Below are 16,997 nucleotides of genomic sequence, written 5' to 3' on the forward strand. Positions count from 1 at the left end.
TATATATATATATATATATATATATAAATATCTATATATATATATATATATGTAGATATATATATATATATATATATATACACAGTATATTGTTAAATACATGTTCCTTGATCTCCTCTCTGACTAATGAAGCCAGAAGTGGCGACAATTTTGTCACTTCCAGTTTCGGAACTGTCATTCCATGGCTACTGTAGCCAAGGATTCAGCTAATAAAGCATGATCTGTGATCCGCTTTTTATTAGCTGTAGTGGAGGGCAGGAGGGATATTGGGGGTCTAACAAAACTCTGATTATTCCATAAAGAGTATCTTTCATATGTCCATGCTATTGCATAGGAGACCTGTTACACACACACACCCTTGTAATATAACTAAAGTGAAATGAAAACAAATTAAAAGTGTGAAACAAATGTAATCTTAACAAAATAATAAAAACAATAAGAAAATGGAAAAAGCATCCCCATCCTCTTCCTCTGCATACTTGCATAGACGAGCTTAAGTCCCACATGTGTATTTAAACAGCGATTGCACAAGTGTTGTATCAGAATGGAAGAAATAATTCTATGGGCATAATTCACTGTTAACTCTAAATTGATAACCTGCAAAAGCTTTTAAAGCACCATCCATGAAAAAATTTGGAATTTTGATTCTTGACATATTTGTTACTTATTTACTTGATGCAACCCCATCTTTTATATTTTACCAAAAAGTTGGGTATTCTATTGTGCTTGTGTGCACTAAAATTTAATTTTAGTATATTTATTCCTGAAAATATTGAATAACACCTGCTGTCAGAAAATATATAATATTTGCAAGCTTTAAGTCATTTTCTAGCAAAAAATGCTGACTTAACATGTATTAGCAGCATGTGGGGCTGGATGAGATTGGGGGACCTTATCCAGCCCCACACAAACTTCTGCAGAAGCAGATTCCTTTACATTAATGATCCGTTGGTTACTACTATATACAAGCAATAGAGGACTATTGCAGTGATCTGTTGCTGCAGAGGGAGGCTTAGCAATTTAGAATAAAATCTACAAACTTCATGATTCTCTAACCAAACCAATCCTGAAAACAACTGGAACACTTAGGGAACTGGTAAAGTTTTTATGAGGTTCCATTATATAATTCAGAGGATTTTCTACCACATTTTTTACTAATGTAACCTGTGTCAGTGACTTCCAATAACAAGGTCTGGAGTTACAGCTGAAATGTAACCGTTAAATCAGTTAAACTCTGACATAAAGTTTATTTTATACATTGCCCTGGAATAGATTTCTCACCCTTGGGCCTTTTTCGATTTTTCAGTTTTGTTCAGTTAATGATTAGGATAAATTAAATATTTTATTTCCTTGAAGAGCCCTCTTTGAAATATATCAAGAGTGCCTCCTGGAAATTCTCATATTCTGATCAATTTTCATTAGGTGAGAACGACCTATCAATTTACATAAAACCATTTGTTTGGAACCATGATTAGACATATTATTATATTATATATATTAAAATCTAAGAAACCAACTGTATAAAAAAAAGAGACTCTTAATACCTAAGAAAAATTGGATTTTTGACTTACTGTAAAATCATCCATTTCTCTGATGTTCATTGACGGACACAGCGCCTGATATTCATAACTATTGGGTTATACTGCCCCCTACAGGAGTAGGACACTAGGCAGAAAAAAAGTCTGGCTTTGCCTATGGGCAGTCCCAGGGGGTATACTCCCTCTCTTGGCTATAGATACTCAGTTTTGTTACAAGCAATTACAACTCCACAGAGGGAAGGGTGCTCTGTCCATCAATGAACATCAGAGAAATGGATTTTACGGTAAGTCAAAAACATTTTCTCTATCATTCATTGCTGGACACAGCTCCCGATCTTCATAACCATTGGGATGTCCCAAAGCAGTGTTAAACATGAGGGTAGGAACAGCAAAAAATTTCCAGGCCTAAACCGTAGCCAACAAGGCGACAGGAGCTCAACCAAAACAACTGGAGCCCACCTGAAAAAAACAATACACCCTCAAAGAGGATCAGGTCCTCAAAGCCGAAGCCTGCAAAACTTTGCGGCCAAAAGAAGCATCGACAGATGCCAACCCATCCACTTTAACCACTTCCTTACCACTGGATGTCATATGACGTCCTGGGCTTTAAGTGGGGATATCTGCAGGCATCATTCAGATATAATCTTTTTTAGCCGGCGATTCCCTGCACCATATGAACAATCATATCGGCTGTTCAGGCGCTTGATCATTCTTACAGGCGGCGGGAGGGGACATCCCCCCCTCCCACTGCCCTACGGTGCTTCTACCGGCTGGCCGGAGGAGGAATTCGCCGGAGGTGGAAGTACACCATAGAGACTGCCAAGGACCAGATGGTCCCCGGCAGTCTCTATGACTCTGAGGCCCGGGCGCAACGTTATGACGTCACACCCTGCCTGGCAGTTGTCTATACTGCCATGGTCGTTTTCTTTTTCTTTTTCAGGCTTTCCAGCCTGTAGAAGAGATCTGAGGTCTCATAGAGAGGACCTGTCATGCACTATTCCTATTACAAGGGATGTTTACATTCCTTGTAATAGGAATAAAAGTGATAAAAAAAATAAAAATTAAAGGGAAAGTGTAAAAAAATAAATAAATAAATAAATTAAACAATAAAAAAATGTTAAAGTGCTCTGTCCCTGCATGCTTGCACACAGAAGCGAACGCATGTGTACGTCACGGCCAGATATGTAAATGGCGTTCAATCCACACATGTGAGGTATCGTGAGCGAGAGCAATAATTCTAGCCCAAGACCTCCCTTGTAACTCTAAACTGGTAACCTGTAAAAAACACATACAAATACAGAGATTTTTAAGTACTGAAGTTTGATATCATTCTATGAGTGTGCGCAATTTTAAAGCATGACATGTTAGGTTTCTATTTACCTGACGTAACATCATCTTTCACATTATACAAAAAAATTGGGCTATCTTGAGTGTTTTTTTTTTTTTTATTCATAAAACTCTTTTTTTTTCCAAAAAAATCAAGTTTGAAAAATTTCTGCGCGAATACCGTGTGACATAAAAAAAGTTACAATGACTGCCATTTTATTCCCTAGGGTCTCTGCTAAAAAAAAAAGATGTATAATGTTTGGGGGTTCAGAGTAATTTTCTAGCAAAAAAACAATGATTTTTACATGTAGGAGCGGAGTGCCAGAAATGGCCCGGTATGGAAGTGGTTAAAGAACTTTGTGAAGGTGTGCACCTACGACCAGGTGGACGCCTTGCAAACCTGCATCACTGACACATGGTGACGGAAGGCCCAAATGGAATTAAGCGCCCGAGGAGAGTGCACCTTGACAGGGAAAGGAGAAACCTGACCCCTGATGGAATAGGCCTGAATCACCATCTGTCTGATTTATCTGGAAATGGTCGCAGAGGAAGCGGACAACCCTTTCTGAGGCCCATCCGTGAGCACAAATAGTGAGTCTGACTTCCTAAAAGACTCCGTAGATGCCAGGTACACCCATGCCACATCCAAGGCATGCAAGGCAATTTCGTTCAGAGGTTTTTGCCTGGGAAAACAGCGAAAGCAACACAATGTCTTCATTCAAGTGAAAATCAGAGACAACCTTTGGAAGGAATGATGTACAGGGGCAAAGAACCACCTTATTTCTGTGAACCACCAAGTAAGGTCAATGACAGGTTAACGCCGCCAATTCTGACAACCTGCACGCAGAGGTGAAAGCCACCAAAAAGGCCACCTGGGATAGCGTAAGCTGGGGAATCTCCCAAAGATTCTCAAAAAGAGGATTCTGGAGGACTGAGAGCACCAAATCGATGTCCCAAGGTGGCAACAGAGACCGCACTGGAGGTGTCAAGTGCCTAACTCCCTGAAGAAAAGTATGCAAACGGAGTATGTCGCCAAAGGCCGTTGAAATAAGACCACTAAGGTCGACACCTGACCCTTGATAGTACTCAAGGCCAGTTTCTGCTCAACCCCCCGTTGAAGGAAGGTCAATATCCGAGCGACCGAACAAGAGTGAGGATGAACCCAAAGAGACTCACACCACGCAATGTACGTCTTCTGCGTACAACGGAAGATCTTCCTAAAAGTAGGTTTCCTAGCTTTTAACAGCGTTGGAAACACTGATTCACGATTGTAAAGCAGGATGGAAGATTGGTCCTTGGGACAGCAGACCCTCCCTGAGAGGAAGCTTCCAAGAAACGTTGGTGACCAGCCGCACCAGATTGGTGTACTGGAATCCCTTCTGCCTTGATCCTGTGTAGAAGTCTTGGCAGAAGCTTGAGAGGAGGGAAGGCGAAAATCAGACAATACTGACCCCATGGGCCACCAGTGCATCTGTGGTGTCCGCAAAAGGATCCTGTAACAAAGCCACAAACCTCTGGACCTTTCTGTTGAGCTGGGAAGCCAACAGATCTACCTCGGGGATGCCCCACTGGAGATACAACTGATGAAACACCTCTGGTTAAAGGGACCACTCCCTTTGATCCAACACCTGCCGACTGAGGTAATTCGCCTGCCAGTTTCCCACCCCGTGAATGTATACGGTGGAGAGGGCTGGAATGAACCGTTCTACCAACCTTAGAATGCCGGCTACCTCCAGAGCCACCAGGGCACTTCTTGTGCCCCCCTGGGGACTGACATAAGCCATGACCATGGCATTGTCCCATTGAATATGCACTGGACATCCCTGAAGGTGATCCATACAATGTTCCAGGCACAGTCTGATCACTCGGAGGTCCAAGACACTGATCTTTAGTCTGGACTATCCCAGTGTCCAGATCGCCTAAGCAGAATATTTGCCGAGGACAGCTCCCCAAACGGCTGGCGTCCGTGGTGACCACTGTCCAATAAAAATAAAGATTATGCTCGAGCGATGGTGTCTTGATGGAAAATTGCCAACATCCCTAATATGAACATGGAAAGAGAGAGGGTTCCCCTGGGGGCGGGACTTTTTAGGCAATTGACCATCAAAGAAATAAAAGTAAAAGTATATGCACAAATGTAAGATCATATAAATTTATTGAAAACGTACAAGTAAGAAATGACATACAAGGATAAAAAACATTGAACATGATATGCGGTGACAATACATCACTGAGAAAACTAAAGGCGAGAATATAGGAGTCTCCGAGAACTGGACAATACAAGGGGAGGAACCAGAGACTGTGGATTCTTGTCCCATTTGGCCAGAATCTCCCTTGCAGAGACCTTGTATGGAACTGTGGAGACAGAACCGCCTCGAAGGTAGACACCATCAGGCCCAGCACCCGCATGCAAGTCCAGAGGGATGACCATCTGCTGGACAGCAGGAGACGAGTTGCAGCCTGTAGTTTCTGGAGTTTGTCCAGAGGAAGGAGCACTCTGGTTAAGACCAACTCCAAAGTCAGACCCAGATAGTCCAGCTTGTGGACAGAACCAGAGCAGACTGCTGAAAATTCAGAATTCAGCCGAACTCCCTCAAGCTCGTATAGTGATTTCCAGGTTTTCCACTAGAGCAAGAGCAATAGGAGACTCTGCTCACAGAAGGAGGACGTCTAAGTAGCCCAGCACCACGATCCCCCATTGGCATAACAATGTAAGTACCGGGGCCAACACTTTCGTGAAGACCCGAGGAGCCAAGGCGAGACAAAAAGGTATTGCCACAAACTGATAATGCTCCTCTCCCACGGCAAAGCGAAGGAAGCGATGGAGAACGACACATATTTAAATGTGAAGGTAAGCGTCCTTGATGTCGATGGAGGCAAGAAAATCCCCCTGATGCAGGGAAGCAACCACCATTCTGAACAAAGCAGTTCAGCACCTTGAGGTCCAGAATTGGACGCACCTGCCTCTCCTCCCAGGGACTGTAAACAGGTTTGAGTAAAATCCATGAAAACGTTCTGAAGTACGAACCGGAACTATCACCCGTAAAGAAAAGGTCTTGCACCGCCCCAAAAAGAGCCTATAAGCAGACTGGGGACAGTCACACGTCAGAAGGAAGAACCTTACTAGAGGGTAAGAACGAAACTTGAACTTGTACCCAGACCGAATTACCTTGTGGACCTGCTTGTTTTCGTACCAGGGGAGTCCACAGGTCCAGGAACCAGTGAAGATGTCCAGATACGGGTGAGAGCGCACCTTCTGCTGAAGGGGCCTTGTCCGCGGGTTTGGAGAAGCCTGCACTTGACTTGCCAGACCAAGTTTGCTTGGATCCTCCAGAGGAGGCCCCAAAGGGTTCTGATCCCTTGTCAATCCACCCTGAGGGATGAAACAACTTCCTATGAGCCGAGAATAAGGGGCCACGTCTACAACGAGGGTCCTTGCCCTCAGTAGCCTGCGTAAGAAAGGTACTCTTCCCCCCTGTGAGACCTTTAATGATGTCATCCAGGGTAGCACCAAAGAGGCGATCTCCTCAAAAGGAAAGATCAGTCAAGGCTTTGTTAGAAGTCTGGTCTGCAGACCAGCATTTGAGCCAAAAGAAACGCCAAAGGACTACTACTGAAACAGAGAGCTAAGACACTAGTGGAGCCACATCCAAAGAGACATCATGGATAAACTGCAGCCCCTGGACCAGCTGGTGTGCCAGCTCAGCAAAGGCAGGGGGGAGCTACTCCCCCCTCCAGGTAACGGCGTAAAGGCTTAGCTCATTTGGTCAGAGTCTGCGACACCAGGGCAACGGTGAATATCGGCCTCAGTGCTGAACCAGCCAGGGTGTACAAATTGCGGGCCACAGTCTCCGCCTTCCTGTTAGCCAGGTAGTTAAAGGCTGGGACTCTTCAACCGGAATCATCATTGCCTAGTTTAATCTGGAATCTGGAGGAACCACCACCGGTGGAACAGTCCACTTCTTTAGAAGGGACTCTTCAAAGGGGTATCACCTAGCAAATCGCTTAGGGACCCCAAGGTGATGCCTTGGTCGTACCCACTCTTCAGTGACAATTCTGTCAAACTAGGAGGGGAAGGGAACTCCTTTGCCGCTCTGGATGGCTTGTGAGTGCCAAAGGGAGCCTGCGCCTCCATCACAGGGTCCTCCAACTTAAAGTCTCAAGCACAGATATAATCAGTGCGCCCACCAGCGCCTTTTCATGCGCGGTTGCAGAAGCGGCGGAATCATCCTCATTATCTGGAGATTCAGGGGGCGTGGTCGAAGACCCAGCAAGGTTACCCACGTTTGCAGCGGCCGAATCAGATTCAGGATCTGAGGAGACAGGTGAGGCAGGGGAAGGCTGGGGGCAGCCTTCACCCAAAAACCACCTCCACCCGGAACACAAGGGACTCCAGGACTGCCATCAGTGCATTGATGGATGGATGTGACCCGGAGGGCCCACAGTCCAAGTCACCAGGGGGACCCCACAAAAAAGTGTAAATCACTGCTTAGGAACAACCCCACCGCTCTGGCAGCACAACAAGAAGGCTAGTCACAGAGCACCAATCCAGGTACAACCCCCCTTGCACAGCCGCTCGTCCAGTTGCCAGCGGTGCACCCCCCTGCCCCCCATCATCAGCATAGCACCCTGCCCCCATCCCAGGAGGTGGCAAGACCACCCACACAGCCCCAGCCTAAGTGGAAGGGGGATAGGATGGCGGGACAGAGAAAGGGGGTGCCTGACAGGAGGGAGGGGAACTGGGGGGTCTGACCATCCTAAGGAGGAGCCCACATTCAACCCAAAACCCTCCAGGGGGGAGGGGGGACAGTTACTCACCATACCAGGAGCCAGGCAGGCCCCGCTCCAGACAGAACCCCCCGCCATCGGAATGGGGGGCTGTTGGCCAGGAGGACCGCTGCAACTCGGGCTGAGACTGTGTCATATGAGTTCTCACGAGGTCTTAAACTCGTAGACAGGCCCGTCCGGTGGGGCTATGTCGCGACCAAACCAGTGCAGAGCTGAGGTCTGTGGGTGCTCACTGGCCAGACTAGGGTGACCACTGGATCTAGATTATCCAGCCCGTCACCCAGTCCAACAGTGGATTGTCGAACCCAGAGGAAAAAACCAGGAGAAAAATCTCTATCTAAAAAAAAAAAAATTGCCAGGACCAGAGATCTCAGCAAGGAACTAGTTCCTTTCTCCTGACTAGCCAGAAAAATACCCCCTGGGACTGAGCCTAGGGCTAGCCACACTTTTTTTCTTCATAGTGTCCTACTCCTGTGGGGGGGGGGGCAGTATACGAAAAAGGAATATCAGTTTTAAATTTAGTAAAATAAAAAAGTGGTAGCAATACAGAAATTGAACCATTTCTTAAAGTACCAGTCTTCCAATAAATCCACCCCTGATATTTTAATCACTTGACAATTATCTCTGGACTTCACTTAGAGCCATATCTTTAGAGTTTTCAAACTATGAGTTTATTCATAAAACTACATTCTAGGCAATCCTAATAGAAATCTGCTAACGGAGGCAACAATCTACTTTCTCTAGAGAAATGCAAAAAAAAGAAACTTTACATCTATTAGTACTAGGTATTATAATTTGTCATTCAAATCTCATATATAAATTTCAACTATAACTCCAGATCTTGTTATAGAAAGGTGTTGAGATCAGTTGTAGATTTAAAAATGGGAGAAAAGCTATACCGTAGGCATCCTCAGACACCGATTAGATAATATATGCTAAAAATTAGAAGAAAAAGTTTATATTCCTGGAATGTCCTGTCATCTCTGAGATCAATTTGGTTACACCGTAATTACACTTTTAGATTTTATGCTAAGAATGTATGTACTAAGACCAATGGGTCTGAAGTAGCATAACGCAATGAAGGTATATACTTATACTTTTATTGTTTCATACATATTCTATTTATAATTTGTTTTGTTTTTTTGCAAAGTCTGATTACTGGCAATTTAAAATGCTTAAAGCGGTTGTAAACCCGAAAATGAAAAAAAAAAAAACCTGCAAGACAAAGCCATAATGAGCTAGTATGCATCGCATACCAGCTCATTATGCATTACTTACCTTAGAAGGAAGCCCCGACGCGGACCCCCGGACATCGCTGCGGGCGCCGCCATGATCTGGAAGCGTCTCTTCCGGGTTCGGCGGCTCCGGCGCTGTGATTGGCCGGAGCCGCGATGACGCATGCGCGCGGGAGTGATTTTCCGGCAAGCTGCCGGCTAGGAAAACTGAAGGTCCCCCCGGACCTTCAGAGCGCATGTGCTGCTCGCGTGAGCGGCTGCATGCACTGCAAATATCTCCTAAACCGTGCCGGTTTAGGAGATATTAATTATACCTACAGGTAAGCCTTGTTATAGGCTTACCTGTAGGTAAAAGTGTCAAAAAGCGGGATACTACCGCTTTAATAATGTTGGTATTTTTAGGAGCTGTGTGTTTGTACATACTTATCAAGAGGAGTGTTTAGATCCCGAGTATTTTAATTGAGGGGGTGGTTAGGTGAGAGTATCCCTAAGACTTGTGGAAGCACACTTTGATGCGCCAAGCAGTGAGGCTCTATGCACACTGGGCTTAAAAAAACAACAGTTCTCCTGGCAGAAAAAAAACGTTCATATAGAGCATTTTTTGTACAGAGTTTAGAAGAGTTTAGGAGAGTTCTGCCAGTAAACTCCAATCAGAAATGCAAACCAGAATTATTTTTTTTTCCTGCCTCTAAGCGTTGAGCTCAAAATATGCCTGTAATCCCCCTAATGTGCATGGACACATAGCCTAACATTGAGCAGCTTCTACAGGCAGAACACATAACTCCTGTAGTAGCAGCAATTTTTAAGCCAGTGTGCATGGAGCCTTAATAGTATTGGGACTGCTCTGATCTACCCCAGCCATATGATTTTTCTATACCTTTACCAATAAAATTTGTTGAACCAGCATGGTTGTGATTTGCATGTATGGTTTATGTGTCACGGTCACAAACACTACAAATATACAATAAAACAAATGATAACTGATACCTGTATATCCTTGGATCTCTGCTTATGAGATACTTAAAAGAGGTAGGAGAATAAAAAAAGAGAAAAAACAAAACAAAATAGAAAGAAAGGATGCTTTAGATTTCATATACATAAACCCTTCTTAAGTGTGACCTTCAAGGTGGAGTGGCCTTAGAAGTGTGGTGACAATTGGGAGATACTGTACCTGGTAGATGAAAGTTAAAGCTGAAAAAATGACAAATTATCTCCCTAAAATACACACAGAAACACCCAACCCATCTGTTTGGTTTTGAATAAATATTTGCTATAAAGTATACTCATTTACTGAAATTCCAAAACACCAGGGCCCTATTTTAACATTTTCAAATTACAGCTGTCAACATTAGTTTGCAAACATTTACTGTATGCGGAAAGCCAAGCACTTTGTATTAATGAATCCCCAAGATAGAATTAGGTGTCTACTTTGTGTTCGTGCTTCTTCACTGTGACTACTGTAAGGTTTGCATTGTAAGATTAGATGTCATTTATATTGCTCATGTAACTTCTTTGCACAATAAAGAAAGATAGGTTGCAACAGAACATAATAAAAATGGTAGTGGTAAACTGACAATAGCTAAACATTTTATATCTGGTCTCAACAATGAATCCCTGGAGGGGAGTAAGAAATATCTAAGTTACTATAAAATATCTCACCCTTTTTGGTCTACATATTTCAAAGCACTTTTTCTAATATAATTACCTGTCGATAACTAGAAGTGAAAGCGCCTTGGTAAGCTACAATTCCAGAAGAAATTAGGATATCGCCTGTAAGGTTAATATAAAGTTTTCCAAGCTCTATTGCAGTTTGACTCCATCTTGTTTTTTCACCACCTAAACCCCCAATCAATTGTTCTGCACGATCAAGCTTTTTGCTGCACAAGTCGACCTAAAAAGAGAGTTGCTTAATTAATACGAATGTCAGAAAAAGAGAAGGCACACAGAAACAAAGCATCATTTTTTAATAGCAAAGAGGGTTACGACATTTGGTTGTTTTTTTTATTGCGGTCACTAATGGGAAGATTTTCCCTATTTCATGTGTGGTCAAGGGATAGGAGAGGAAGTTAAAGTCCAGTACACACGATAAGAATATCAAATGAAAAATACAGCTTTCGAAGCGATTGTATGATAATCTGATCGTTAGTACACAGCTTTCGAGAGCCGTTCACGACAGTATATGTGAAAGTATCCGAAGGAACAAACAAGAAAAATTTTCTCATATGATACCAGAATGTAAAATTTTAATTTAATCAGTACAGTATTCATTAAAAAAAAAAAAAAAAAATCAGAAGACTAAGACCATGCATGTCCAGAAATGAAAGAATGCATTGCAATACAATACATTACATCACTTTCAAAGTTGTATTCTGTTGTACGAGAAATTTCGTAACTTTAGTAACCCCTTCATTTTTAATATGAAACTAGCATGCAAAACAAAATGGACTATCATTCGCCCGATAAATAAATAAATAAATAGATAGTGTCGCCCAATATGAAATAAATAGATAAATAAATATATAGGTATATATAAATATATAGAACGTGTACCAAAGTAACCAAGGTGTTAAAAGCATGCAAAATAGTGATAAAAAAATGGTGAATAAATATGCGTAACCTTAAAAATGAATATAATAAGTCCAAGTGTTTCTAAACCATCTAGTAAACAATAAGCTCATAAAAGTGACTATAGTGCTGAAAACGGTTTCTTCCGTGATCAATTAAATGATGCACTTCCCAGTGACAATGTGATCAAATGAACAGTCCACTCCAAATGTACCAAAGAGTGTCAAATCGGATCTTCCGTATAGAATCACGCCTTCACCTCAGCACCCTATGTGAATGGGTCCTCACCTCAGCTCCAGTGACCCAGCAATTAAGCTCAGTCTCACAGCGCAGTGTAACCTTTTAAGGATCATCCTTCTCTGGGCCATAGACAGTTGATTAATCCCCTCAGATGAGGGTCCTATTCTGCACAGACTCCCCTTATAGCGATCAATTGATGTGCCATAAAAAATAAGGAACTCCAATAGTGCTTATAAAACTTTTAAAAAACTTTAATTTATTCAAATAAAATTGTACTCACACTCTCCAGGTGCTAGAGTGCACCAGACATGAAAAGCCTCTGACAGTAGTATGTGATGTGTGATGGCAACGGGGTAGGGGTATTAAGTCTCTCTGTATGCTATTCCTCTTTTGAGCATCAGCAGCTGCCGTCCAGGGCCCCTCCCCTACGCGTGATGACACAGGGACACGTGTCTTCATCAGGGAATATATTTTAATAGTGCTTTAATCTCTTTTTCTTGCAGGAACACCTTCATTTTATCATTCGTCCGATATTCTCATCGTGTGTACCAGGCTTAAGTCTCTCAAATAGGTCAGAGACAACACAACAAACTTGACTGCTACTTATCCATCCCCAATCTATTCAAAACCTAAAATGAACAGTCCAAGCAGGATGCATGAAGTAAAAAGATAAACCTTCCAACAAACACATCACCAAGGAAGTATTTTTATTTTCAAGCTCATGAAATGTTCACTTTGCAAAGTGAATATGGTAAAATTGTGCTGACTAGAATCAAACATGAGCAAGCAAAAATATTGTTGCTTTAATTTTCCCTACATGTGGTCGGGTTATCTTTGCATGAATTTGAACTTTGTTTTACCTCATACGCTAGGATAAGTGAAAATTCACTCTGAAAATGAACATGCTCTGTTCCTTTAGTAAATTATGGTCAATGTGATTTACCAATGTCAATTAGGCTATCCATTTAGCAATGTCAATTTTCATTTTGCAAGGAATCTCTCCTAGTTTAGTGAATTATGTGCAAGCAAAAATACTGTTTTTTTTTTCTTTTCCTTGCATGATAGCTGGTATTTTTTGCAAAGCAAATTTTCACCACATTTAATGAGCTAAGTAACAATTAACAATTTCCTTGAAAAGTAAAATTTGACTTTGTAAAGTGAATATGCTCTACTTCTTTTGTAAATCAACCACAATGTGTCAATCCCTTAATAATAATGCAGATCACTGTACAATCCAATTAGCATCTATTTATTCTTGTGTGCATGAACATGTTTAACCTAATAAAGAATCCTACATTTTTTTTTTCATTTCCAGTCTATTTAGTTAATAATTCTAAAACTTTAAAGTGAATATGTACTCCAAGTTTTAAAAGTAAAAGTCCTGTATATGAGCCAACTGAGGTCTAAACTTTTCTACTACTTTTCCAACTACTATCTCTCTGTCCAAAGAGAGTACCCTCGCTACCAAAGCAGCCTCATTGGACACTGGAATGGTAGTTAGCTGAACTTAACCAAGGATTTCTCCAAATAACAATATTAAATTAAATCACAGACAGGCACAGGAGAGGCTTTTCTAGGTAAAGTGGACCAAGCATTAGGTATTTTTTATTTAAAGTGCATGCTTGTTAAGTAAAGTGTAAGTGTGATAATTACAGGTATCTCCTCTCACAGAAGCCACAGCACTATAATGCTATCTTCTTTTCTTTCCAAAAGGTTTGGAGTCAGCTTTGTTCAGGGTCATCTAGAGTCAGTATCTACTTTATGGTCTAAGATGTTGGCTCATGACACAATCATGTACATTCTTGTGCCTGTGAAGTTTTTGGCTGTGTTCATATGTCTGTGATTGGTTACAAAGTTACAGTGTTGCATTGTAAGTGATCACTGGGGGAATGGAGTCTGGGAAATACTTTCTTCTGCCTTCAGTAAAAAGATTTCACCCCAGACTAGACAAAGTAACTTGACTGGAGCTTCAGTGGCCTTTTTTTTTTTTTTTTTTATAGTTTTTAAACTACAAGGTTTCAAAATAGGACATAAAGCAGATAAAAATCAAAAAGCAAAAGAGCCAGTGGAAGAAATGAAAAATGATGTATGGACTAAGCACGAACATCTAATAATGTTATATGAATAGAACCAATAAAACTATAGGAGTCCACTGAAATCATTTTGTCAATGCTATGAGGAAAAAGCACAGGAGGGCCTTCTTAATCAAGGATAGGTAACAAGGTGTCATAAATGGGGGCCCTGGATATTTCAGTTGAAATCACAAGTGTGTACACATTAAAGACTACATCCCAAAAGTGTTTCAACAATGGACATTCCCACCAGATATTGAACATTATGCCAGGGTGGAAAAAGCAGTGCCAGCAAACATCAGGGACTTTAGGGGAAATTCTATGTAGTAGGTTAGGGCAGCGATCCATCCAGTGAAAATTCTGAAATTGTATTCCTGAGCTACAATGGCTATAGAAAATTTGTGTGGCAAGGAAATGAACAGCAGACATTTGCATCAGATTGATGCTAAGTGTGATGGACCCTCTGATTTCAAATTCAAAGGAAAAAAGGGGTTGGTGTATGTCTGTAAAACAGATCTGTGTTTGATCAGTTGCCTTGGAGGGCAGGGGAGACATCTAATAGACCCCTGATGTCCCCATAAAGAGTTCCCTGTCACTGCCCAAAGATATCTTAAGGGGGCTTGTTCACTCTCTTGTGATATCAATAAAGTTGAATGAAAAAAAAAAACCTGAAATCTAATAAATTATAATAATTTTAAAAATAAATAAATAAACTGCCCTCCCCCCCTTCCATGCATACATTCAAATGTGCACATAGGATCGGTGCTCATATGTAAACAGTGATTGCACCACACATGCGAGGTATCACCACAAACATCAAAGTGAGAGCATACTTTTAAAATATCACCTATGGACAACTATAGGTATAATAATTTTACCATTTCACTGGCATGCGCAATTTTAAATCTTGACATATTTGGTATCTATTTACTCAATTCGGCATCATCTTTTATATTTTACCAAAATAATTAGGTATTACATTGTGCAATAAAATTAATTTAAGTGTATTTGTTAATGAACATTTGTGTTTTATACAGGACTGTGTAAATACAATTTGAAATATAAAATTATAACAGCCACCATTTGTTTTTCCAGGGCCTCTGCTTTCATAAAATAAGTAATGTTTAGGGGTTATACCGTAAGTAATTTTCTAGCAAAAAATGCTGATTGTTCTAATGTTCTATTACAGCAGAAATCTTGAGTTGATAACTCTGCAAACAATGTTTTCTAGACTTTAATAGACTTAACTATATACTGTTTTTTCTTTTCCCTTAGATCATAAAAGACTCATTCTTATCTAAGACCGTGTATTTCTTTGTAGTCATACTTCTAAATACAATTTATGTCCATGCGATATCTAATTCTCATTTATAATGCTTGCAGAGATAATATTACAGTTATTGAGCAATCTGTCTTTTACTGGCTGAAATTTCATTTTTGGAATCTCTTCAATAAAAATTGAATATGAAACATTTATACTCCTCATGAGTGGTATATTTTAACATACTGCTGTAATAAAACTTAGAAAGTTCTGATTGCATTTTTATTTTTCCAACACATATTATAACCATCCTCTTTTTAAAGCTGAAATCCAAACAGATTAAAAAAAAAAAAAGAAACAATACAGGACAAATAACATGCTAACAAGAGGAGAGAGGTGACCTCATGAATCTTCTGCTTCTTCACTGTCCAATTGCAATCTGAGACTAGGGGTGACCTAACCGTAGTTCAAACTTCAGTACAGAAAAGTTTGTAAATTTCAGAAATGGATGGAGAAATGGAAATGGAGAAAGAAAGAGGTGTTTTGTTCATATTTCATGTCCGAGGTTTACAACCACTTTAAGGTGGATAACGGGGGGGGGGGGGGGGTCCACAGTTTAAATAAAATGGTTTTACCCATTAAGTAGCTGTTTTGGCTTTAGCCCAGATGGCCTTTCCCATTAAGTGAGTTATCAAAGACTGGGTTAAAGCAAAAAGTTATGCCACTGCTCAAAATCTGGATAGTGCTCTGTGGGTAGCAAAGTTCAATTCCAAAGGTCACATTTCCAGGCTTTGTTAGCCACAAAGGTGAGACATAAGGGACTGGAGAGTGCCCTTCAGCTAACTAGCACAGGACACAAAGGTAATTTTTCAGGCTAGCACCGCAATCTTGGAGGATGGCCTCCATAACTAATTAAAAATAATGAAAAAATTATAAAAATATGGAATTTTGGATAAACATGTATAGCTAGCGTTGTCCAATCTCCTATGGCAAGCAAAAAATAAGGCATGACAGTTGGAGGTGGGGTTGTTCTATAGGCTGGCTTACCCACTTGCTAACTAGGGACGTATTGGTACTTTTTTGGTTGTTGGTCATTTTTTTCAGCCAGCAATTCTGGGGCTGGTACAAGTATTCTGAGCAGCTAAAAAGCAGATGGATTACTTTTACAGATGGTGGAAGAGGGCCCCCTTCATTTCGCTGCCTTTTCCGGGCTCTAACGGGCAAACAGGGAGCCCAGCAAGGATGTGACCGGTGGCATCTGGTTCCTGAGACACAGTGAGAGGAATGGATGTGGCTTCTCCCACTGTGTGTCCTCAGAAACCAGAAGCGATGAGGATTCAGTCACTTCCAGTATAAAAAAGAGGACTTTTCAGGGTGGAAGACACCCATTGTGCCCATCAATGATCTGGTTTCCTCCCGGCTAATAATGCAATCTTGGTGGCCCCCCCTCTGTATCTTTGTCGCCTTATTTTCATTGTTGTTATATTATAAGTTATATACATACAAATTCCTTTTTTCTTCTGCTTTTAGTAGGCAACATCTCACTACTATAGAGTCCTCTTTTTTATACTATCAGTGTGGTACTAATAGTTTTTTGACACACTGGCTCCTTGTATCAGGTGGTGTTCAGCCTATTTCCCGGGAGCTGCGATGTATAAAGAGGGAGGCCCCGCCTCCCTTGCTGTCCCCGTCCCTCCCCCCCACTGGGAGGAGCGGGTCCACCCTTACATCGGCGTCATGCCGCACCTCCAGCGCCGCACGTCGGTATCCCTACTGACGTGCCCACACTGCTGCGTGCCGTCATATCTGCGGGACGGAGAAGTCCGCATCCCAGCGTTCCTCTCCTACATGCGATCACAGTTGCTCAGGCTCTGATAGATCTGCATACACCCGCGACATGACGTTAGGGTCCCTCTTTTGCTGTCAGCCATGGAGATACCCGACAGGTGAGCCGAAGGACCCCTTCCCCCAC

The 16,997-nt window shown here is 41.6% G+C and overlaps 1 protein-coding gene across 1 annotated transcript in view; it reads right to left on the reverse strand.

Annotated features, from left to right (window-relative positions):
* DNAH7 (dynein axonemal heavy chain 7) overlaps positions 1–16,997 on the reverse strand; it is a 368,896-nt gene that overhangs the window by 141,754 nt on the left and 210,145 nt on the right. Inside the window, exon 34 of the mRNA XM_082262147.1 lies at positions 10,593–10,778. Within this exon, the coding sequence (XP_082118273.1) occupies positions 10,593–10,778 (186 nt within the window). The remainder of the gene's footprint in view (positions 1–10,592; positions 10,779–16,997) is intronic.

The sequence above is a fragment of the Pelophylax lessonae genome (genome assembly GCF_965119305.1).
Source record: "Pelophylax lessonae genome assembly, chromosome: 6".
NCBI lineage: Eukaryota > Metazoa > Chordata > Amphibia > Anura > Ranidae > Pelophylax > Pelophylax lessonae.